The sequence below is a fragment of the Natrix helvetica genome, assembly GCF_964273705.1.
Source record: "Natrix helvetica genome assembly, chromosome: 5".
NCBI lineage: Eukaryota > Metazoa > Chordata > Lepidosauria > Squamata > Natricidae > Natrix > Natrix helvetica.
The window spans coordinates 33,273,586-33,296,320 of record NC_138551.1 but is presented as its reverse complement, the minus strand read 5'-3'; the positions used below and the strand labels follow the sequence as shown (position 1 = coordinate 33,296,320).

Sequence of the window (22,735 nt, the reverse complement as noted above, 5' to 3'; positions counted from 1 at the left end):
CCATCGGGGATGAACAATTAGCCCCGGTGGAACGGGCACGCAATTTGGGCATCCTCCTTGATGCCCGGCTGGCTATGGAAGATCATGTGGCAGCCGTGGCGAGGGGGACGTTCCACCAGGTTCGCCTGGTGCGCCAATTGCAACCCCTTTTGGACCGGGAGGCCCTGCACACAGTCACTCACGCGCTGGTGACGTCTCGCCTGGACTACTGTAATGCTCTCTACATGGGGCTCCCCTTGAGGTGCACCCGGAGACTGCAGTTGGTCCAGAATGCAGCCGCGCGGGTAATTATGGGGAGATCGAGGTTCTCCCATATAACACTGCTCCTGCGCGAGCTGCACTGGCTTCCTGTGGCCTACCGGGTACGCTTCAAGGTGTTAGTTACCATCTTCAAAGTGCTCCATGGCATAGGGCCTAGTTACCTGCGGGATCGTGTCCTGCCCCATACATCCCTGCGACCCATTCGCTCACACAGAGAGGGTCTCCTCCGGGTGCCGTCCTCTAGAGATTGTCAGAGGGCGGTGCCCAGGAGTAGGTCCTTCTCTGTGGCGGGCCCTACCCTTTGGAACGACCTCCCCCCAGACATTAGAACAACAACCGATCTCCGCTCCTTCCGCAGTAAACTGAAGACCCACCTGTTTCGGCTAGCCGGCCTGGCATAATTCGACAACTTTTCCACCCCTAGGTCATTTTTAATTGTCAATTTTAGTTTTTAAACTATTAATGTTATTGGGGTTTTTACCTTTTTCAGTATTGTAATTATTTATTTATTTTTTACCTCCTCTGTATGACACTGTGCTGACTGTTGCTTGTGTACGTCGCCCCGAGTCCCTGTGGGGAGAGGGGGCGACTAATAAGTTTAAATAAATAAATAAATCTCTTGATCCTCTCTTCTCAATGTGAACAGAAGCCCCTGATCATAGAAGCTTTGACATGAAGATATGAATAAGGTCTGGAACCCTTTCCTATTTTAATTTTTCTCATACAAAGTTACTCAGGTGATGAATTAGCATACAGAGAAGAGGTCCAGAAGTTATCCACATAGTGCTCAGAAAAGAACTTGCACCTAAACATTAGCAAAACCAAGGAGATGGTGCTAGACTTCCGGAAGAAGAGAGATGAACCTGCCCCACTTTACATCAAGGGGGAGTCTGTGTGGAGAGGGTCTCCTCTTCCAAATTCCTGGGAGTCCATCTTAGTAAAGATCTTACCTGAAAAAATAATATGATCCAGGAAGACAGGAAGGCTCAACAGAGACTCCAGTTCCTTAGGGTCTTGTGTAAGAACAAGGTAGAACAACGACTGATGACCTTCTTCTACTGGTCTATGATAGAAAGCATCTTCACATATTGTGTTACGATGTGGTATGTTGGCTTGACAGCCATGGACAGAAAGACACTACAAAGGGTGATGAGTACAGCACAAAATATCATGGGCTGTCCTTTGATTCCACTAGATGAAATTGCTAGGACTTGCTGTCTTAGCAGGGTCAGAAAAATTCTCAGGCATGATTCAAACCCTGGTCAGCATTTCTTTACTCTCCAGCATCGGGCAGAAGATGCTGAAGCATAGCCAGTTGAACAAACAGGCTGAAAAATAGCTTCTATCCGTGGGTTGTCAGATTCCTGAATGCAACAGCATAACAACTTAGTATGATAGACTTGCAGGGTCAGCACAAGGTGCAACATGTTTACACTGGTGTAATATAATATAATGTAACGTTATGCACATATATGTATATAGGATCGTGTGTCTATTAGGATGATTTACTGGGTTGGGATTATTTTCTTCACTTATGAGTTATTGAGATGTATTTTGTTTTTGAAGGTGACCATACTAGGGGAGGCTCATCCAATATCATTGTAGACAGGTTGTGCTTTAACAATAAGGTTTGAAATTCATTGAAAAATAGTGCATATTGCTATGTTTAAAGAATTATTTGGAGACCAGAATTGAAATCCACATTGCCCACCATTTATAACAAATGTGCTGCTCACTATTCTTTTAAAAACTATAATGAAGGGGGGGGGGGAAGATATGGGATCCCATATCTCTCTGTTCTTCTTTTATCAATAAAAACCTGGCCACTGGAGAAACAATACTTCACATGTTCTATATATAGAAGCATAGGTGTCTGATAAATGCTCTGATGATTTCAAAATATGTGCAACTGATATCACCACACCAATGATGTGAATTATATACTTTCATAATTTTATGTAAAACATGATACGTGATACAAGTATGTAATTGTGTAATCTGTGAGATTATGTTAACACAATCACCATCCCTTCCCTCTCCTGTGGAAGGGGAAAAACATTCCATAAGAATAAGATATCTGAAGATAACCTTCTAGTCAGCATTTATTTATAGACCAAATAAAACTGTCAACATGAAACTTTTATTTTCTGTTGCAATCATGTAACATTGTTATTTAAATATTTTTTAAAAATATGTGCAAGCATACACAGATACATGTTATGGCTGAGATTATATGTGACTTCTACCCATAGTTTGTTTCCACAAACAAAATAAAAATGGACAGATAATACACTAAAGCAAAGTCCAATAAACAATATTAACTTATCTCACTCTGTGGTATAATGTCTAAGAGGAATGACTTTATGTATAAAAGCTTAGTAATTTTTAAAGAAATGTGTGAATGTTCTTCAAATTATAAAAGATAAAATTCAACCAGGAGCAATTATATTTTATTTAGCCCCATTCATTCTGATCCACTGATTCACCATGGTGAGGTAGATTTCACCAACGGATTTCACAATAAGTTTAATGGGCTAAAGGCATATTATCATGCCCCTTCTTATGATTTAAAATAAAACAATTCTTCCTATTTTGTAGGTACTCAATGGAAATTTGACTGCACAGCCAACAATGAATCACTGCAGCTTCATTTATCTTAGATAAATGTTTAATGAGGTACCGTAATATGAATTAAAATAAAAGTATTACTTTAAATGCACCAAACAGTGAATGTTAAGATATGAGTAATATTAAGCAACAATTCAAATTTATCTTGTTATATATATAAGAAAAGCATAATTCAAAAACACTAAGAAGCATCCGTCATCAACTTACTTTAAGAAAAGAGATTTTGCACTTACTGTGTGAGTACTATAGCCACAGCATCATTAAGGACGCTTTCTCCAAAAAGGAGAGTATAAAGATCAGTATCAACATGAAGCTCATGAAAAATAGCTAGGACTGTCACTAGAAGAAATAAAAAAAATACATTAGGAACAGATTTTTCTTGACTAAATGAATTAAAGGCCAAACATGTCAATAATGCTATACCTTTTTAAGGCAAACAAAATTAAGGACAGGAAAAAGAAATGCAGTTAAATCTAGTTTATACCAACACAATTCAGTATACCGCTTTATGTTTTCATTTTTACAAACAATTGTTGTTTACTCTGTGTCTATACATTTCCTTTTGATTTTTTTAACTTCACTTTTTTCTTTCTGAAGATCTCAGCAACTCTGAACATATTTTTTTTTATCTTCCCTTTCCTCGTAACCCATTCACAACTTCCTATATTTGTTTTCAAAATTGATTCTCATTTATTCTATGTAATCAAACTAAGTCAGCATAATCCTTTCCTACTGATCAGTCCATATTCAATCAGCAGTCATTAATTCTTGACCATATCCCTTTTTGTTTTATCATATCTACCTCTTAAGTACCCCATTGGTATTCAATATATGTTTATGTTCCTTGTGACTTATCCAACTTTTACTTGGATAAAACAGAAACAGTGAAGGCCATGTTTTGTTTGTATCTTTACACTCATTTGGTTGTGCTTGTAGAAACATTCTATCTGCTATTTTTCTAATAATATTTGTATGCTTTAAAATTTCTACATCTTTTGTTTTTTCATCTTTCACTCTATCAAGATATGCAAGTTCAATGCCTTACTCTAATTTTTGTTATTGATATGTAATTTGCAACAGCTTAGTCCATTTTCCTGTCAAACATAACTACGTTGATCTTGGATATATTAATTTTTAGTTGTATATTCCACACTGCATCATATATTCCAATATATTCTCCAACTCATTCAGATTCAGATCTTGCACATCTCTAATGTCACCATTAACATCTCTTACACATTTACCCATAATTATATTAAACAACCAAAAGGACATCATGCTTCTTTGTCATACTCCTTGCTCAGTGGTGAACTCTTCACTAAGCATCCTGTTTATTCTCACATGCTTTATTTCTATCAGAAACTCTATTATCACATTCACCAACCAATATTCAACTTCATATTTACATAAAAGGTTCTACAAATCACTTTCTGATATGCATTCTCTAAATGAACAAATGCACAACAAACAATATTTTTCATTTCATAGATTTCTCAGTGACTGATGAAAACTATGTTCTCCATGCACTCTGTCTAGCATAAAGCTGCAGGACTTTGTGGTGGTTGTTACCCCCTCTCTTCTTTCAGTCAGAATTCTGGCAACCTATTACTTAAGTACAGTTTAACAAAATCATCCTCCCACAAGTTTCTTCTCTTTTGGTATCACCTTTGTTGCTTTACTTTTTTTAAGGGATACAATACAGGTCTACTACTACAATCACTCTTGAGATCAGAAAATGTGTTGAGTGGTATGGTCATTATGCAAGGCATCACATGACCTGATTGTATGACCTTTTAAAATCATGACTGTTAAGCAAATCATCATGGTCATTAAGTGAAACATCAGATCATGATCATGATTGGCAACCTTGCTTGCCAGCTTTCCCACTGATTTAGCTTCTTAGAAGCCAGCTAGTGAGGTTCCAAATCATGTGATGTCCTGCTTAATGATATTTGCTTAATGAACATAGCAAAAAAAGGTCTTAATTGGGAATGGTCATGTGAAGCTTTAATGACTACACTTAACAACAAAGTTTCTGATCTTAATTGTAGTTGTAAGTTGTGGACTATCCATAATCATTTATTTTATGTACCAGGCAAAAATCCTGTTTTGAATTATGTGCAGTCACTTAATAAACAATTATATTAATAATATCATATTTGTCTAATTCTGCAGCTTTTGCAACATTTTCCAGATGTGCCCTTGCCTTGTTTCCAGACAATGTTTTTTTTCTACCAGCAAGAGAAGCACTGAAGAGAATGTATTGGCAAGGCCAGATAAATTTCTTTCTCCCTCACCCTTAAGGGTTGGATTTAATACTCATTACGAACTCTCCTGTATGTCTAGGCATCTAGGAATAAAGGGTGAACATGGATTTGGTGTAATTGTACCACAGACCTGGATAAATGGCTGAATGAATCCTAGAAGAATTGAGCATGCCTTGCATGGGTTTCCTGATTTGCTTAATTCTTTTTTAAAGGTAAAATGGTACAGGTACCTTTTAGGGGTCATGAAAATGTCTAGGGATGCAGAGGGACCTATATGTATCATGTTGCTGTCACCTGCTGTACAAGCAAGAGATCTGTTTTGGTAAAACCTTGGAAAATGCTTCTATTACTTCCTTGCAATACCTTCAATAGTCATGCACCCCAGGAGGATAAAAAGGAAAAGAAAAGTATGGCCATGCACCAAATGGTGATACTAATAATGACTGAAATTAATGGAATTTATAGAGGGATTGATTTATTAGTCTACAGTTGAGAGAGAGAGAGAACAATCAGTCATGCTCAATATGTTCAATGCAATGACTAATGGGAATAAAAAGCTTCCCAACTGAACCAGCCACACTGAAAACTTGCATGCTAAAAATAACAGTTCAAACTATAATTATACATTCCTGGCTTTTTAAATCAGCCATCCCATTCAAGGCTTAACTAAAGGAAGGAAACATAAATAAAGCATTTTAATTGCCAAGTTATTTGTTTTTTCCCTCTCCATCTTCTACAACTTACCAAATATTTTTCAGCTATTTTTTATGATTTGGGAAAAACAACTGCAAGAAAGGAACAAACTATTGCTGTACAACTGTAACCATAGAAACACCAAATTAAAAAAGAGTGTTTTGAACATCCGCCTAAATGACGGTAAGAAGGTTCATGTGGCTTTAAAACAGTTCTGCTTCAGCAAACCTTTCCAGATGCAAATATTTTTTCTAAGCTTTGTATTTCAAAGAAGAAAAAGTGAAAACTATATAAAGTATTTTTAGTTTAGTACCCCAAGAATGATGTTTCTTAAAGGTAGTATCTTATCTGTCTTTTTCAAATCTACACCAGAACCAGTGGCGGGATTCAATTTTTTTTACTACCGGTTCTGTGTGTGTGGCTTGGTGGGCGGAGCATGGCTTAGTGGGTGTGGCTTGGTGGGCATGGCATGGCATGGCTTAGTGGGTGTGGCTTGGTGCATGTGGCAGAAGAAGGATACTGTAAAATCTCCATTCCCTACACAGTCCAGGGGAAGGTCCCCATTTTCTCCCGATCAGCTGGGACTCAGGAGGCAGAGAATAGATAGGGGTGGGGCCAGTCAGAGGTGGTATTTACCGGTTCTCCGAACTATTCAAAAGTTCCACTACTGGTTCTCCAGAACTGGTCAGAACCTGCTGAATACCACCTCTGATCAGAACGCAGGTAGGATAATAATAACTCCAGAGGAAGTAAACAAGATTCTCTGCACTGCCAACTCAGCCAGTTATTTACTACATCTAGGCTCCTTCTGGTTCTTAAGAGCAGCCATGGAGGGGACCCACTGTTGAGTCCATGCCATAGTATCAGTATTTCTGATGGAAGGGAAAGGGGAAGTGCATTTCTTCCTCCTTCCTCAATGTATAAGAAACTCTTCTGTTATTTCTTCACATATGTTTTATACAAAGCACTATGCATGGAGCACTGTGTATTTTAATGCCTTTCATTCCTTTTCAGCCTCAACAATGCCTGTTCTCAGTATTTATATAAACAAGTTATTTTTCTGCCTATTACAATATGCCAGAACAGATGAATATACATTAAGTATCATAACATTTTAGGAAATGTCATAATATTTTAGATGGCAGTGAGGCTGTAAAGAGTTCCCACAGTAGTTTACTTTTTTTTTATCTTCTGTTTTAAATACCAGCCCATTTTATTTTACATTTAGCCCTACATTCTAGTTTCCAATATGATAGCCTTTTGTTGTCCTATTGGAACCTTCAAGGTATAGAAAGAATGAAGAGAAGCTCCGGAATATAATTGTGGAAAAAGAGAGAAGATAAACTGTACACATTTTTTCAATACAACTATATCCAAACTCATGAAACAGCTGAAAGTCAACAATTAACCGCTAACAAGCAAGCAACCATCTCCTTTTAGGAATAGCAATAGCACTTAGACTTATATATCACTTCATAGAGCTTTGCAGCTCTCTCTAAGCATTTTTCAGAGTCAACATATTGCCCCCAACAATCTGGGTCCTCATATTACCAACTGGAAGGATAGAAGGCCAAATCAACCTTGAACCGCTCAGATCAAACTCCTGGAGTGAGTAGTGAGTTAGCCTGCAGTACTGCATTCTAACCACTGTTCTGGAATCCAATTCTTTCTTTACTTTTGCAGGATTTTTATACTAACTTATTTGTCAATTCCAAGCAGGATCATTCAGGAATGATGACTATTGAATTCAAATACATTATTCAATCACTGAAACCCAGTAAGGTACATTCACTCTCACAGGGAGGGACTTCTCCGGGTGCCGTCCTCCAAGCAATGCCAGAGGGCGGCACCGAGGGGCAGGGCCTTCTCTGTGATGGGCCCAGCCCTCTGTAATGACCTCCCCCCGACATTAGGACAACAACCGATCTCCGCTCCTTCCGCACGAAACTCAAGACCCACCTGTTCCAACTAGCCGGCCTGGCCTGAATTACAGCTATTTTCTAATCCCTCTGGATAAAATTTTAAATTAGGTTTGACTTTGGGTGGTTTAATTGTTTTTTAATTGCATTTTGCTGTTCTTAATTAATTGATTATTTATTTATTATGTGTTGTACAATGCTTTTTGTATATCTCCTCCTTGTTATTTATTTGTTGTGTAATAAATTGTACGCCGCCCCGCGTCCCTTGGTGGAGAGGTGCGGCATATAAAATGGATTATTATTATTATTATTATTATTATTATTAATAATAATAATAATAATAATAATAATAATAATAATAATAATAATAATAATAATAATAATAATAATAATGGTGAAGACTTCCTACTTCCTAAACCCCCAGGTCACACATTGACTGATGAGCTCCACTACTGGCAGGGCTATTTACATGTAGAGAAAACCCTGGTTATATCCCAGCAGGATGACAATTCTCCATCATAGTTTCCATATTAAAAAAAGACACAAGGAATATTGTAAAAATCAGAATATTGTAAGATAGATTATAAAGGTGGGATGCATGCAAAACACTTCTTCGGGAAAATAGAGGCTTGCATGCTTGAGAACATATTAGTGGAAGAACAGGCTGGGGGCAGACCTGGGCACCCACAACAGATAATTGCTTCATTCTATACCATCCTATTATTCAATTCCCACATGGTAAATGCCTGTTTACATTTTCATACATCTTAGCACAGCATTTAACTCTATAAACACAGACACCTTACTGAAGAAACTGAACAAACTAAATATGGAACCCAGACTTCTATACCTGATAAATGCTTTCTATACAAATACATGCCTGAAGATTTGTACTGGAATCAATGACTCTCTCATACAGAGCATATCATTTACAGTGTTAGATTAGGAAGCATTTTATCACATTACTAAATTACCATTACTTCACCAAGGTTGCATTTAGTTGCATTAAGACATTTTAAGATTCATTCAGTTCCTCAATAATATGCAGGAAGTGATAAAAATCAAGTTGATTTATTTCAAATAAATATGGTAATTGACTGGAATCCTGAAACACGGATAACAGCTTTCCAATTTCTGATTTCTTACAATAACAGTCAAGGAGGTATCAACTGACAAATGGAAACTGATTAACTAAATCCTCGATTAGCTTAGCCATACATTTACTTTAGAAAATGACAAAGAATTGCTAGATCGATACTCCTATTCAATCAAATAAAATATCATAGTGGATCAAAATTCTAATGCAATGTTATATACCATTACCTGGATCTGTAGCAGACATGAAAGAGCCGAATAATAAGCAGTCAGTGAAGTGAAAATCACCAGAGTTCAGCTGATTGACCTGCACCAGAGCCTTTACAAAGCCATACATTATCAACCTGCAGGATTGGGAAAGAAGAAGAAAATTGTTATCGAGAACAATTAAGACATGTTTTAATGTTTGTCTTTCCACAATCTTTTCTTTAAACTATGAAGTTCTACACCAGAGGTGGGACAACTGGTAGTGGCAATTGGGACTGGGTCACTGAACTGGTAGGGATGGCAGGCTGGCCCTGCCTCCGAACAAGTTGCCCAGTCACCCATGCTGTTGTTGGCATGATTTTTTGTCATTGTATAATTTTCTGTGCATGCGCAGAACAATACAAAAGCAACTGTGCGCATATGCGCAACCCATGGCAGGCACGCATGCGAGCGAAGCGAGCTGTGTGCATGCAAATTAAACCGGCAGTAACACCGGCAGCACCCAGCCCTGTTCTACACATTAATTTTTTAATCAATGCAATAGCTGCTGTCATTTATTTTACAATTATCATGTCAGTCTTATTCTATTTTAGCCCCGAAAAATTGGATCAAACTTTTCTAGACATTTGGGAAACAAAGGAACCCCCAAACAAATCTTTTTTTCACTGACTATTATCAGTTTCCTCACTTAGATAATAATATATAGCAGCCACTTATTTTGGACAATAAAATGAAGCAAACCGAAGAAGAAATTATCAGGAATACAAGTAGTTCTTGACTTACAACCACAATTTCTGCCCAAAATTTCTGTCGTTAAGACAGACATTTGTTAAGCGAGTTTTGCCTCATTTTACAACCTTTCTTGCCTCAGTTGTTAAGTAGATCACCGCAGTGGATAAGTTAGTAACATGATTGTTAAGTGAATATGGCTTCCCCATTGACTTTGCTTGTTAAAAGGTCACAAAAGGTGATCACATGAACTTGGGACACCGCAACTATCATAAATATGAACCAGTTGCCAAGCTTCTGAATTTTGATGACATAATCATGGGGATGCTGCAAAGGTTGTAACTGGGAGAAATGGTCATAAGTCACTTTTTAAAGTGCCCTTGTAACTTTGAATGATCACTAAATGAATTGTTAAAAGTCAAGGCAGTGTTATAAAACTACCTATTATCTAGACTTATAGACATTTCAAAGAAGTAGCAGAACATGAGGTGCTGTATTGATGACTTCTGATGCTGCTAAAGGGTTTGTTTAGCAGCTTTTCAGGTTGCATTGATTTATTTTAAACTAATAATACAAGTACAAGCTATATTAAAGGTTAAAACTAGGCACTAAAAAGACAATATTTCTGAGAACAATCAACCAACAAATCTGCTGAATGTTGCTGAACATTATACATCAATCTTGACAATTTCAGAAAGGTGGAAAGGATGGATGGAAGATAAAGTGCATTTAACACTAATAGAAAATTTCTGCATTTATGTTATTTGATTGATGTAAGCAACATTAATGTTATTTTCTCCTGTTTTATCACTTTCTGAATACATTTAAACCTCATAAAAGTTACTCTTTTTCTGAAGAAAATATAAATGCCTTCCACTTAAATTCTTCCTGTTGTATCCTAAGCAATTTTGCAGAACTTGGCCATAACAAGTACTATTACATTGCCAGGGTTCATGTCCAAAGGGCATATCATGGCAGCATGCTTTGTTGTGTAGCCACCAGTTTACATCTCTAGTCCATACTTTCTTAGAGTTCTGAGCTTGATCCTCTCTAGAAAATGGAGGTGCCTTATCCATTTCTGTTCTTCTCAGCATTAGGCACAGAGAGTAGTTATTGTGTTTATTCCCACTGCCAACCCTCAGACATCAGTATTTGATTATTTACCAGCTTGTTGTTGTTGTTGTTGAATGAAATGAAAAATATTTTTCTGTTTTATAGTTAAGAATTAGTGTTTAAAAAGACAGCATCATCATTCATTCTGTGGCAGTCAAAGCCTTCAGAGTAAGATAGGGTCTAAATTTTAGCTGGGACAGCTAAGAATTAATATGGTTGCCTTGAGCCTTGCATATACTTAAGGAACCCAGTGTACACCCCAAATTCTGCTCTTTTTTAATGTGAGTTGTGATGTCCCTTGAATAGGGAAGTGGATTTGATTATATGCTTGTAGCCATCATCAGAATTAAAAAAAATTCTTTAGGGACAATTCTGTCTCCAGCAAATAGAATTATTCATTCTTTCATTAATATCACTACAATTAACAAATATTAGTTAAGAGAAAGCTGAGGCATCTTCATTTACTTATCTGTGTTTAAAAATAAATGGAGCTTAGTATGTGAAGGTGCAGTACTAAATAATAATAATAATAATAATAATAATAATAATAATTATTATTATTATTATTATTTATTAGATTTCTAGACTGCCCCCTCTCCCCGAAGGGATTCGGGGCGGTGTACAGGTATAAATTTAAAAAACCATACAAATAATATTATACATAGCTAAAATTAGATTAAACAGCCCCTGTATGAATTTATAAAAATTAAAAACTTAGACCATAAAACCAATCATAAAAATTTTAAAATGAAACTGAGGTGGGAGAGGTGGAATTAGGCCAGGCCGGCTAGCTGAAACAGGTGGGTTTTAAGTTTCTGACGGAAGGAGCGGAGGTCCGTAGTCATTCTAATGTCAGGGGGAAGGTCATTCCAGAGGGTCGGGCCCATCACAGAGAAGGCCCTTTCCCTAGGCGTCGCCCGCTGGCACAGCCTAGTGGACGGCACCCAGAGGAGTCCTCCTCTGTGTGAGCGAATCGGCCGAAGGGATGTATGGGGCAGGATACAATCCCGCAAATAACTAGGTCCTGTGCCATGGAGCGCCTTAAAGATGATAGCCAACACCTTGAAACACACCCAAAAAGCCACAGGCAGCCAGTGTAGCCCGCACAGGAGAGGTGTTATGTGGGAGTAGCTAAAGACTCCCGAGACTGCCCGCGCATTCTGAACCAACTGCAGCCTTCGGGTGCATCTCAAGGGGAGCCCCATGTAGAGAGCATTGCAGTAGTCTAGCCAGGATGTCACAAGCGCATGAGTGACTGTGCGAAGGGCGCTCCGGTCCAATAGGGGACGCAATTGGCGCACCAGGCGAACCTGGTGGAACGCCACCCTGGCCACGGCTGTCACATGGTCGTCCATGGACAGCCGGGTATCCAGAAGGAAGCCCAAATTGCGTACCTGATCCACGGGGGCCAGACGTTCGCCCCCAATGGCCAGTGATAGAGTAAACTGGTTGAACTGGGGTGCCGGTAGCCACAGCCACTCAGTCTTGGACGGGTTGAGCTTGAGTCTGTTACTTCCCATCCAGATCTGTACGGCTTCTAGACACCGGGACATCACTTCGATAGCATCGTTGGGGTGGTTTGGGGTAGAGATGTACAACTGGGTGTCATCCGCGTACAGATGGTAATCTACCCCAAACCCACGAATGATCTCGCCCAGCGGCTTTATATATGTATTGAACAGGAGAGGCGAGATAAATTAAAATAAAACCAGCAGCTGAATTCATGCAGTTGAAGATAGTAACTGTACACTACTGAAGTTGCCATTCATTTAAAACCACAAAGAAAAAAAAACAGAGTTGACATCTTTGTTTATATGTTGGTCTGCTCTTTGTACTGTTCAGCCATGCTGAATTCTCCTTGTCTAGACACCTGAATTCTATGTATCGATTGAATGTCAAAGAGAGGCATTCACCATTGTTAAATCATGTCTTCTTCTTGTAATCTTGCTAAAACATTAATGGATTTAGTTGTACTAAAATTGTATTAAACACAGTTTTGTGCTCTGATAATTTTAATGCACATCTCAGTCACCCAATGTATTTTCGAGCCCACTACAATATCCTGCTCTTATTAGATGCCCTCAGGCTTTTCTGTTCCTAGATGTGATTATCTTATAGCCTGAAGCTTCTTTACAGCCGACACTGTGTGAAAACATACACTCAAATATAATGAAATATTTGGTTGTTATCTCAGAACAGAGCAAATATAACAAAATAAAACTGAGACACAAAATAGGAATAGGATATTTGTTCATTCTGTATGACAAGGACAAGCAAACTCAGACAATTAGGTACATTAAGACATATTTACCAGAAGGCAGATTGATATCATCATTCCCTATCACCCCTACTCCATATAGTAGTATAAACATTCAGTCTTTTTCTGCTGGTAAGTAGACAGACTTCCCAAAAAACTATTTTATATAGTCATCTATCTTTTTAATTTTTAAAATATGTCTCCATGGAGTTCATGGAGTTCAAAGGCATGTCAGCTGTCTATTTAGTCATTTATTTTAAAGAAACAAATATTTTACTATCGTGGTAAATTGAAGTGGCTGTGAATTGATATTCAATGTGATCTATGAATAGAACTACACTTATGTGTACCACAGATGATTTGAAATTTGGGGGTTCTTCTGGACTTGTGGCTCCTGCTTGATTAGGACAGCTTTTATCCATTTGATATAGCCATTCTATCCTTTTCTGGCTCAGTACACAGTTATTCAACTCCTTGTGGGCTGATGGTTGTATTATTGCAATTTGCTCTCCATAAGTTTGCCTTAAAGAATATGTAGAATCTTAAACTTGTTCAAAGAACAATTGCTTGGATATCTATGGGTAGACCTAAATTTGCCCATATAATTCATCTAATCCAAGAACTGTATTGGCCCACAGTCAACTTCTGAATGCAATTCAAAGTATTATCACCTCTGTACCTTATATATCTCAGAGCCTATTGTAGATATCTTTAAGACATTTGAGGGCAATAAGAAGAATTTTGAGCACCTTTTCCTTATGCATAAATACTCTGTTGCCTATCACTAACCTAGTTTGATGGCTTTATTTGAAAAAGATAATTAAGCTTTTTAAAATTGTACTTGCCAAAAGACAACTCTTTTATTCATGAGCAGTTGAGCAAGTTCCCCAAAGCCCTTAATTAGCTATGAGTAATTTATTTGTTCAGATATTGTGAGTGCAGGCCACCAGTGCTTTAAATATCCTGTAAGTTGACCCACTGTGCTCTGTTCTTAATATGATGGCTTCAAATTGGGTATGTTCTTGGCCTCATCATCCCTATTGCATTGAGAGAAATACTCAAAAAAATCTAGATGACATTAGATGACAGGGAATTCTTTGCTATCATCTAATACTTATCCAATAACTCTCTAAATGGAAAGCATACCACAGCTTTCTAATATAGGAAATTCTAGGATCAATTGGAAAATTTTACTGAAAACCAACAGAATTGTATCTTCTTTTAGGCCTCCATTTGAATGAATGAATGATGAGAATGAGTGGAGAGAGACAGATGTGATATCAGGATGCTGTACTTAGTCCTCACACATTTCCAGGTAACAGGAATAGATTTTTCTAAACAGTCTGTATGAAATAGCTGTATTTTGCACATTAAAAATCATTTGGCTTAATTTGTTCACTATGCATTATAAACCTTTGTGCATTTTAGATAAAAATGACAATCAATTCACACAAGGTGAAAGTAGATTTCTGTTTAGTGAAATGAACCTGTCAATGCAGAAAAGGCAAGCTGGAGAACATGGTGGTTAGGGTTCAATTTACATTAGAGACTTTATTACAGCATGACATGATATCTGAAGAACTGCTATGAAGAATATGTACAGTACTTAGTCTCTAAATAATGACTGAAATCTCATAATTACCAAGACAAATGAAGCATGAAACACTATCAACTGTAGACAGTTCAAAATTTGATGTTGCTGAATTTTTCATCTTACTGCAAATCATTTGAATTTTAAATCAAGCTATCAAAGCTTACCTTAGTTCCTCACACTGCTTCCACACATTTTTCAAAGGAGCCAATTATATACATATTAACTAAATGAACTTTTAAAAAACATTTATACAGACCAATGACTAATCTTATGAAATTAATCAGAGCTAGCGAACCAAATTTGGACTACAACTATACTCAAGCAATTAATAATGCATTTGGAAAGGCGTCCATAGAGGAAAAAAATAAAGAAAAAGCAAAAGAAGCTATAAAATAAATTACCTAAATGCTAGTGCCATTGTAACAATGTACAACATTGACTGGTATTCCCAGATGTGTACCAATATGAAAATGCTTTATCAACGTAAACTGCTCAATTAAATATCTACTGTATAGACATTCATGCAACTTACATTTAAATCTTCATTTGCACTTGTCCATCAAATTATTTTTCTGACATATAATTAAGATAAGAAGGGAATTATTTTCATGTACAAACTTCATGATCCCCTTGAGATGCCTACCCACTCTCCTGAATTTGATCTCAAGGATGGTAATAGCTTGCCTTCTGGTATTAAATTTCCATTCCCAGGAATTGGGTCTGGGACAACCTGGGGGTTTATGTCCGGGATACTTCTGCTCTAGCAGAAACAAAATGTCAAGACCATCCCTGCAATCAACGTTTCAATCTACATTTGAATAAGATGCAGGCAAAGCAAAGACAGGAGTGATTACAATTGCAAGTACAAACTTTAACTCTGATGTAGTAATACTTCCTTCTGTAAAGATTAAGGGAACAAAAGGGAAGATGGTGCCTGAATATCAAAGGGCGTGGTGAATGTGAAACCTAAAAGGAAGGATAGTATTTGTTAAGCGCCTATTAATGTGGTTAAAAGATCTAAGAGCTCAAGATTAAAGAAAACAGCATTGGTTTACTAACAAGCTATAAGATTTAACAAATCTGAGGATTAGGTGGACTTTTTGGACTCAATAATTTGGCTGTTGAAAAGTGTGATTTGAATATTTGGAAATGGCTTCAAAACAAACAAAATTAAGTGTTTCTAAGAGCGCTGGAAGTTCCCCAGCCAAGACACATAAATTGCAGTCCTTATTACCCCCAGCGGATACACAAACTTTGACACTTGAAGCCCTCCAAAGCACTTTAAAGGAACAAGCCGTGGTTTTGGAAGGAAAGATCACAACTGCTTTTAAAGCTGTGTCTGATGAAATGTCTAAAATTAAGGATTTAATCCAAACCCGCAATCAACAGATAAGAGAGGATATAGTGGCTGCATTTAAGGGCTTACTTGGTTTGTAACATTACTGGAGGATAGGGTGGAAGAAATTAATCAGTCTAATGTCAATTTGGAGAATAAAGTTGATGAGGCACAAAGTAAGATCGATAAGTCAGAGGCAGAAGTTACAATGATACAATATAGAGTGATGGAATTTGCTTTGAGAATAAAAGGCCTGAAAGAAAATAACCAAGAAAACCTGAGAGAGATTTTTGCAGAAGCTTTTGCTCAATTAATTGGTGAACCAAAAGCAGAATGTGATTGGCAGATGGACAAAATTTACTGTGTTAATTCATGGATTGCCAGACAGAGACAACTACCAAGAGATATTGTCAGCTATTTTGTCATCAGGAAAACAAGGAATGGAATCTTACAAGCGACTTATAAAAACAAGCTACAAGTGGCAGGTCAGGAGGTGGCAGTATTGAAGGAAATTCCCCCAAAAATGTTGAGATCCAGAAAGGACTATGCATTCCCAGTGGATGAACTTAGAAATCGCCAGATACAGTATAGATGGGAGGTTCCGGCCGGACTGGTGGTGAATTATTTAGGTGAAAGATATTGTCTTAATTCAGTTTGGAAGGCAAGAGATTTTTACAGTAATGTACTAAAGGCTGGATACCCACCATCTCCAGGACTCAGAAGAAGAAAAGAAGCAGGGGAGGCTAGACAGGAAGATAACCAGGTACAAGCAGGTGCTGCTCAAGCCTTGGAATTACTTGAGGAGACAGAAGGAGTTATGGAACAAAGACAAACCCGAGCGGCAACCAAACGTAAAGAACAAGAATTAAAGATGCAACAAGCTCAGATAATAATCCAAGAAGCTATAAATATAAATACAGAAGCTGTGCGGGGAGCCAGACCCAAGAAGAAATTCCAGCAGGATTTCTAGGTGGCTCTTAAAAAGCTTCAGGAGGCTGAATTTGACAATTAAATTCTTAACCAGGAATGTTAATGGTTTAAACTCACCACAAAAAAGGAAAAAATATTTCACCATCTGAAACAATTTAAAAATGATGTAATTTGTTTGCAAGAAACACATATTAGAACAAATGACCAGAAATATCTGATGAATGCAAGATTGGGAATGCACTTGGTGGCATCTGCACCGGAGAAGAAAAATGGTATAGTTATATACTTAAGGAAAGACTTAAAGGCTGAATTAGTTGAAGCAGATCCTCAAGGAAGATATATCGCAATTGAATTATTAATAGAAGAAAAGAAAATACATTTAACGGGAGCATATGCTCCCAATCAACAAAAAGGAAAATTTTACAAGTTGCTCCATACTAAATTAATACAATGGGATTATAGATCGTGTATATTACTGGGTGACTGGAATGGAGTATTGGATACTATGAAAGACAAGAAGGGACTTTCGCAAAATATTCAAACATGAGCAAGATTGCTTAAATCCTTCTTCGACATGATGGAGGATATGGAACTGAGGGATATTTTGCAAGAACGGAATGTTAAAGAACAAGACTTTACACTTTTTTCTGATAGGCACCAGTCCTTTTCTAGAATTGACTTTATATTTATTACGAATGATCTTCCTTCCAGGGTGAAGACGAAGATATGTCCAAGAACCCTAACAGATCATAACCTGGTGTGGATGGAACTGGACTATGGAGAGGGATCTAGGAGGTCTTGGAGGTTAAATGAAAATTTATTTAGATATGAGGGAAATGTCACAGAATGTAAAAAACAACTGAAAAAATATTTTGTTTTTAATATGCATAAGGGAATATTCATGGAAACGGTTTGGGATGCAAGTAAAGCATATATGAGAGGTGTTTTAATAAACTTGAATAACCTATATAGACATAGACAGGGGGAAAAACGAAGAGAACTAGAAGAAGAGATAAAAAAGAAAGAGCAGGCGCTAATATCTAACCCAGATGATAAGAAGACAAAAGAAACAATTACTTTACTACAAGGGCAATTCAGTATGTTGATGTCAGATCAAGTAGCAACTAATTTGTTGTATGCTAAACACAATACTTTTTGCAATGCAAATAAACCAGGTAGATGGTTAGCATATATGTTAAGGAAAAAACAAAAGTCTCGTACCATAGAGAAAATCAAGTACAAAGGTAAAGAGGTTTATCAACAGGATATGATTAAAAAGGCTTTTTTAGAATTTTATACGAGACTGTATGCTGGGGATAAAATACAAGGTTTAGATATAGATAGATATGTGGAGAAAGAGAATATCCCCATAGTTACAGATGAGCAAAGGGAAAGAGTGAATCAACTGATTTCCACGGAGGAAATTCTCCTGGTAATTAAGCAGTTAAAAGTTGGTAAGGCCCCTGGCACAGATGGATTGACGGCGGTTTATTACAAAAATTTACAACTAGAAATGGTAGAACCTCTTAAGAAACTATTTAATAAAATACAACTGGGAGGAGGGGTACCACCATCTTGGAGAACAGCCTTTATTTTCCTGATTCCGAAAGAAGATCAAGATCATAGTCAGCCAAAAAAACTATAGGCCTATATCACTACTTAATACAGATTATAATTTTTTTGCCAAAATACTAGCAAATAGGTTGATGTCAGTTATACAACAAATGATTCACAATGATCAATCTGGTTTTATACATGGGAGACAAATGAAAAGTAATGTAAGACAAATTATTAATATATTGGAGTGTTTGGGGAAGAATAACCAAATCCCTGCAGTGTTTATATTCTTGGATACGGAGAAAGCATTTGATCGAGTGGATTGGCAGTTTTTAATGAAAATAATACAAAAGATGCAGTTTGGAAAGTATTTTACACAATCTATTAATGCAATTTACCTGAAACAAACAGCACAAATTATAGTTAATGGTAGTCTAACTGAATCTTTTAAAATCGAAAAAGGAACAAGACAGGGACGTCCCCTGTCTCCATTATTGATTATTTTAACTTTGGAATTATTGCTGAACAGAATACGTGACTCAGATGATGTACAGGGAGTTAAGATTAGGCACCATGAATACAGAGTACGAGCATTCGCGGATGACTTGGTTGTAACTCTAACCCAACCGGGGAAATCAGCTATAGGTTTAATGAACATAATTAAGCAATATGGTCAAGTATCTGGGCTTAAAATAAATTTAGGGAAAACAAAGATGATAGTTTAAAATATGACTATAAATCAAAAAGAAGAATTGGAAAGAGTAACTGGATGTGAGATAGTTAAAAAGGTTAAATATCTAGGAGTTTATATCACAACCTCAAATGGGAAATTATATAAGTATAATTATGAACCATTATGGTATAAAATACAGACAGATATGAATAAATGGAAAAAATTACAATTGTCTTTACTGAGAAGGATAGCAGCAGTAAAAATGAACGTTTTGCCTAAGTTTTTATTTCTTTTTCAAATGATACCAATACTCAAAAAAGATGCAAATTTGAAGAATGGTAGAAAGGTATTAGTAACTTTGTTTGGGCAGGGAAGAAACCGAGAATAAAACTTAAAATAATGCAAGATATACGTGAGAGAGAAGGTCTGAAAATGCCCAACTTAAAATTATATTATGAAGCAGTAGTTTTATCAACAATTAGTGATTGGATTAATTTAACAGAGGATAGAATATTGAATATTGAGGGATATGATTTGGTATATGGTTAGCATGCTTATTTAATATATGACAAGAAGGTGGACAAGATTTTTAAAAGCCACATATTAAGGAATGCTCTACTGCGTGTCTGGAAAAAATATCAATACAAGTTAAAAGATAAGATACCTATGAAGGTAGTACCCAGACACGCGATAGAAAACATAATTACATATAAAGAGCTTCTTAACATAGAAAGAGGTGTACCACAGCTAAAACCCTTGAATGTATTAAGAGATGAAAGGGTAATTCAAACCTGGTTTCAGTATGGACAGTTACAGGCTAGATGGAAAAAAGACCAGAAAATTGGTATCATACAAAATGAGGATAATTTGGTAAAACAAATTAGGGACCAGAGTCAAATGCATATAAAAAGGTTGTATAATACACTGATAGATATAGACTCGGAAACAGAATTAGTTAAAGATTGCATGATAAAATGGGCACAAAACTTTGAAGAACCAATATTGATGGAAACATGGGAAAAGATTTGGGTAAGAAATGTAAAATTTACACAAGCTCAAAATTTGAGAGAGAATTTTTATAAGATGTTCTATAGATGGCATTTAGATCCCAAAAAGTTAGCTTGTAGGTGTCCGAATTTACAATCTAAATTTTGGAGATGTGATTGTATTAATGCTACGTATTATCATGTATGGTGGACTTGTAAAAAGGTTAAAGCATTTTGGATAAAAATATGGTGGATTATTCAAAATATTCTTAAAAAGAGGATAAAGTTCATTCCCCAGCTGTTCTTGTTAGGTATAATTACAGATTGTACAGCTATAGAGACTAATTTGATTTTGAACTTAATAACGTCAGCAAGATTGTTGGTGGCGCAGTACTGGAAGAAGGAAGAACTGCCTACTATTCAAGAATGGACGTTAAAAGTAGTAAACTTAGCAGAGATGGCCAAAATCTCAGCATATTTGAAGGATTATTCAGATGAGAAATACAAGCTGGAATGGAAAAGATGGATTGACTGCATTCAAAATAAATATCGGACTAAGAAATTCCAATTAGCTTATGAATGAACAAGGAATGTTACAATTTATCTAAAGTTAATTTAATAAAAGGGGAGTTAAAGTACAAGAGGAGGTAGGATGCTATAGTTAGTCAGCCTATGTTAGTGTGATTGTTAAATGTTTATATCCCGTATTTTGCTCTGGGAGGTTGGGGGGAGGGAGGGTTGGAGGAGGAGTAGGGTTGGGGTGGAGGGAGGGAAGGGGAAGGGGAAATATTTGTAAAAATTATTAAATTATTTAATAAAAAAAAGAAAGACCATAAGCAAACTTGATGAAGTCTAATTATGAGTCGTAAAGCAAAATATACTTTACTGTGAAGTTCAAATATAGAACCTAATAGATTCTGTATGCTTTATATAGCAAATATTTTTTTTCTTTTATCCCCTACTAATATGCTTGTCAAGTCCAAATCCTACTCCACCACTCGATTTAGTTGCCAATACTTGTAGAATTGAAATAATAATAATAATAATAATAATAAATATTTATTTCTTAGCCGCACCCTCTCCCGAAGGACTCGGGGCGGCGTACAACAAAACATAGGAAATAAATATATCGACATACATATAACAAAACATATACCAAGACATATATACGACATATACAAGGAGGAGGTGAACTGATAGATAAAAACAAGTAAAAACACAATGTTTAAAAACCCCTAAATAAATTGAATGCAATTAAAATACCCCAAATAAAAAAAAACCGTCAGGAGCGATATAGTTGGAACAAAGTTGAGCCAGGCCAGCAACTTGAAAAAGGTGGGTCTTGAGCTTTACACGAAAGGAGCGGAGGTCAGAGGTATTCCTAATATCCGGAGGGAGGTCATTCCACAGGGCTGGGCCTGCCACAGAGAAGGCTCTACTCCTAGGCGCCGCCCCTCGACACTGTCTGGTGGACGGCACCTGGAGGAAGCCCTCTCTGTGCGAGCGGATTGGTCGCAGGGATGTATGGGGCAGAATACGATCCCGCAAGTAACTAGGTCCTGAGCCATGGAGCGCTTTAAAGATTGTTATCAAAACCTTGAAACGCACCCGATAGACCACAGGAAGCCAGTGCAGCTCGCGCAGGAACGGTGTCACATGGGAGTACCTAGTACTCCCCATAATTACCCGCGCGGCTGTGTTCTGGACCAACTGTAGCCTCCGGGTGCATTTCAAGGGAAGCCCCATGTAGAGAGCGTTACAGTAGTCCAAGCGAGATGTCACCAGCGCATGAGTGACTGTGTGTAAGGCATCCCGGTCCAGTAGGGGGCGCAATTGGCGCACCAGGCGAACCTGGTGGATCGCTCCCCTTGCCACGGCTGTCACATGGTCATCCATGGACAGCCGGGCATCCAGGAGGACGCCCAAATTGCGCGCCCGCTCCACGGGGGCAAGTTGAATGCCCCCGATGGCCAATGATGGAATTAATTGGCTGAACCGGGGAGCCGGTACCCACAGCCACTCCGTCTTGGAGGGGTTGAGTTTGAGTCGGTTGTCATCCATCCAGATCCGTACGGCTTCCACACACCGGGACATCACTTCGATGGCCTCGTTGGGGTGGTTCGGGGTGGAAAAGTACAGCTGAGTATCATCAGCATACAGATGGTATCCCACCCCGAAACCACGGATGATCTCACCCAGCGGCTTCATATATGTGTTGAACAGGAGTGGCGAGAGGACCGACCCCTGTGGGACCCCACAAGTGAGGGGCCTCGGGGTCGACCTCTGCTCCCCTGTCAACACACATTGCGTCCGGCCAGAAAGGTAGGAGCCGAACCACCGCAAAACGGTGCCCCGGACCCCCAACCCCTCCAGCCGGCGCAGCAGGATACCATGGTCGATGGTATCAAAAGCCGCCGAGAGGTCTAATAGGACCAGGATAGAGGAACAACCTCTATCTCTGGCCCTCCAGAGATCATCCACCAACGCGAC

General features: G+C 37.7%; 1 protein-coding gene across 1 annotated transcript in view; it reads right to left on the bottom strand.

Annotated features, from left to right (window-relative positions):
- The window catches only part of SLC9A9 (solute carrier family 9 member A9), a 272,019-nt gene that overhangs the window by 185,587 nt on the left and 63,697 nt on the right, over positions 1-22,735 (bottom strand). The window contains exons 5-6 of the mRNA XM_081953842.1: positions 9,092-9,207; positions 3,123-3,228 (exon numbers count right to left, since the gene is read on the bottom strand). Coding sequence (XP_081809968.1) covers positions 3,123-3,228; positions 9,092-9,207 — 222 coding nt within the window. The remainder of the gene's footprint in view (positions 1-3,122; positions 3,229-9,091; positions 9,208-22,735) is intronic.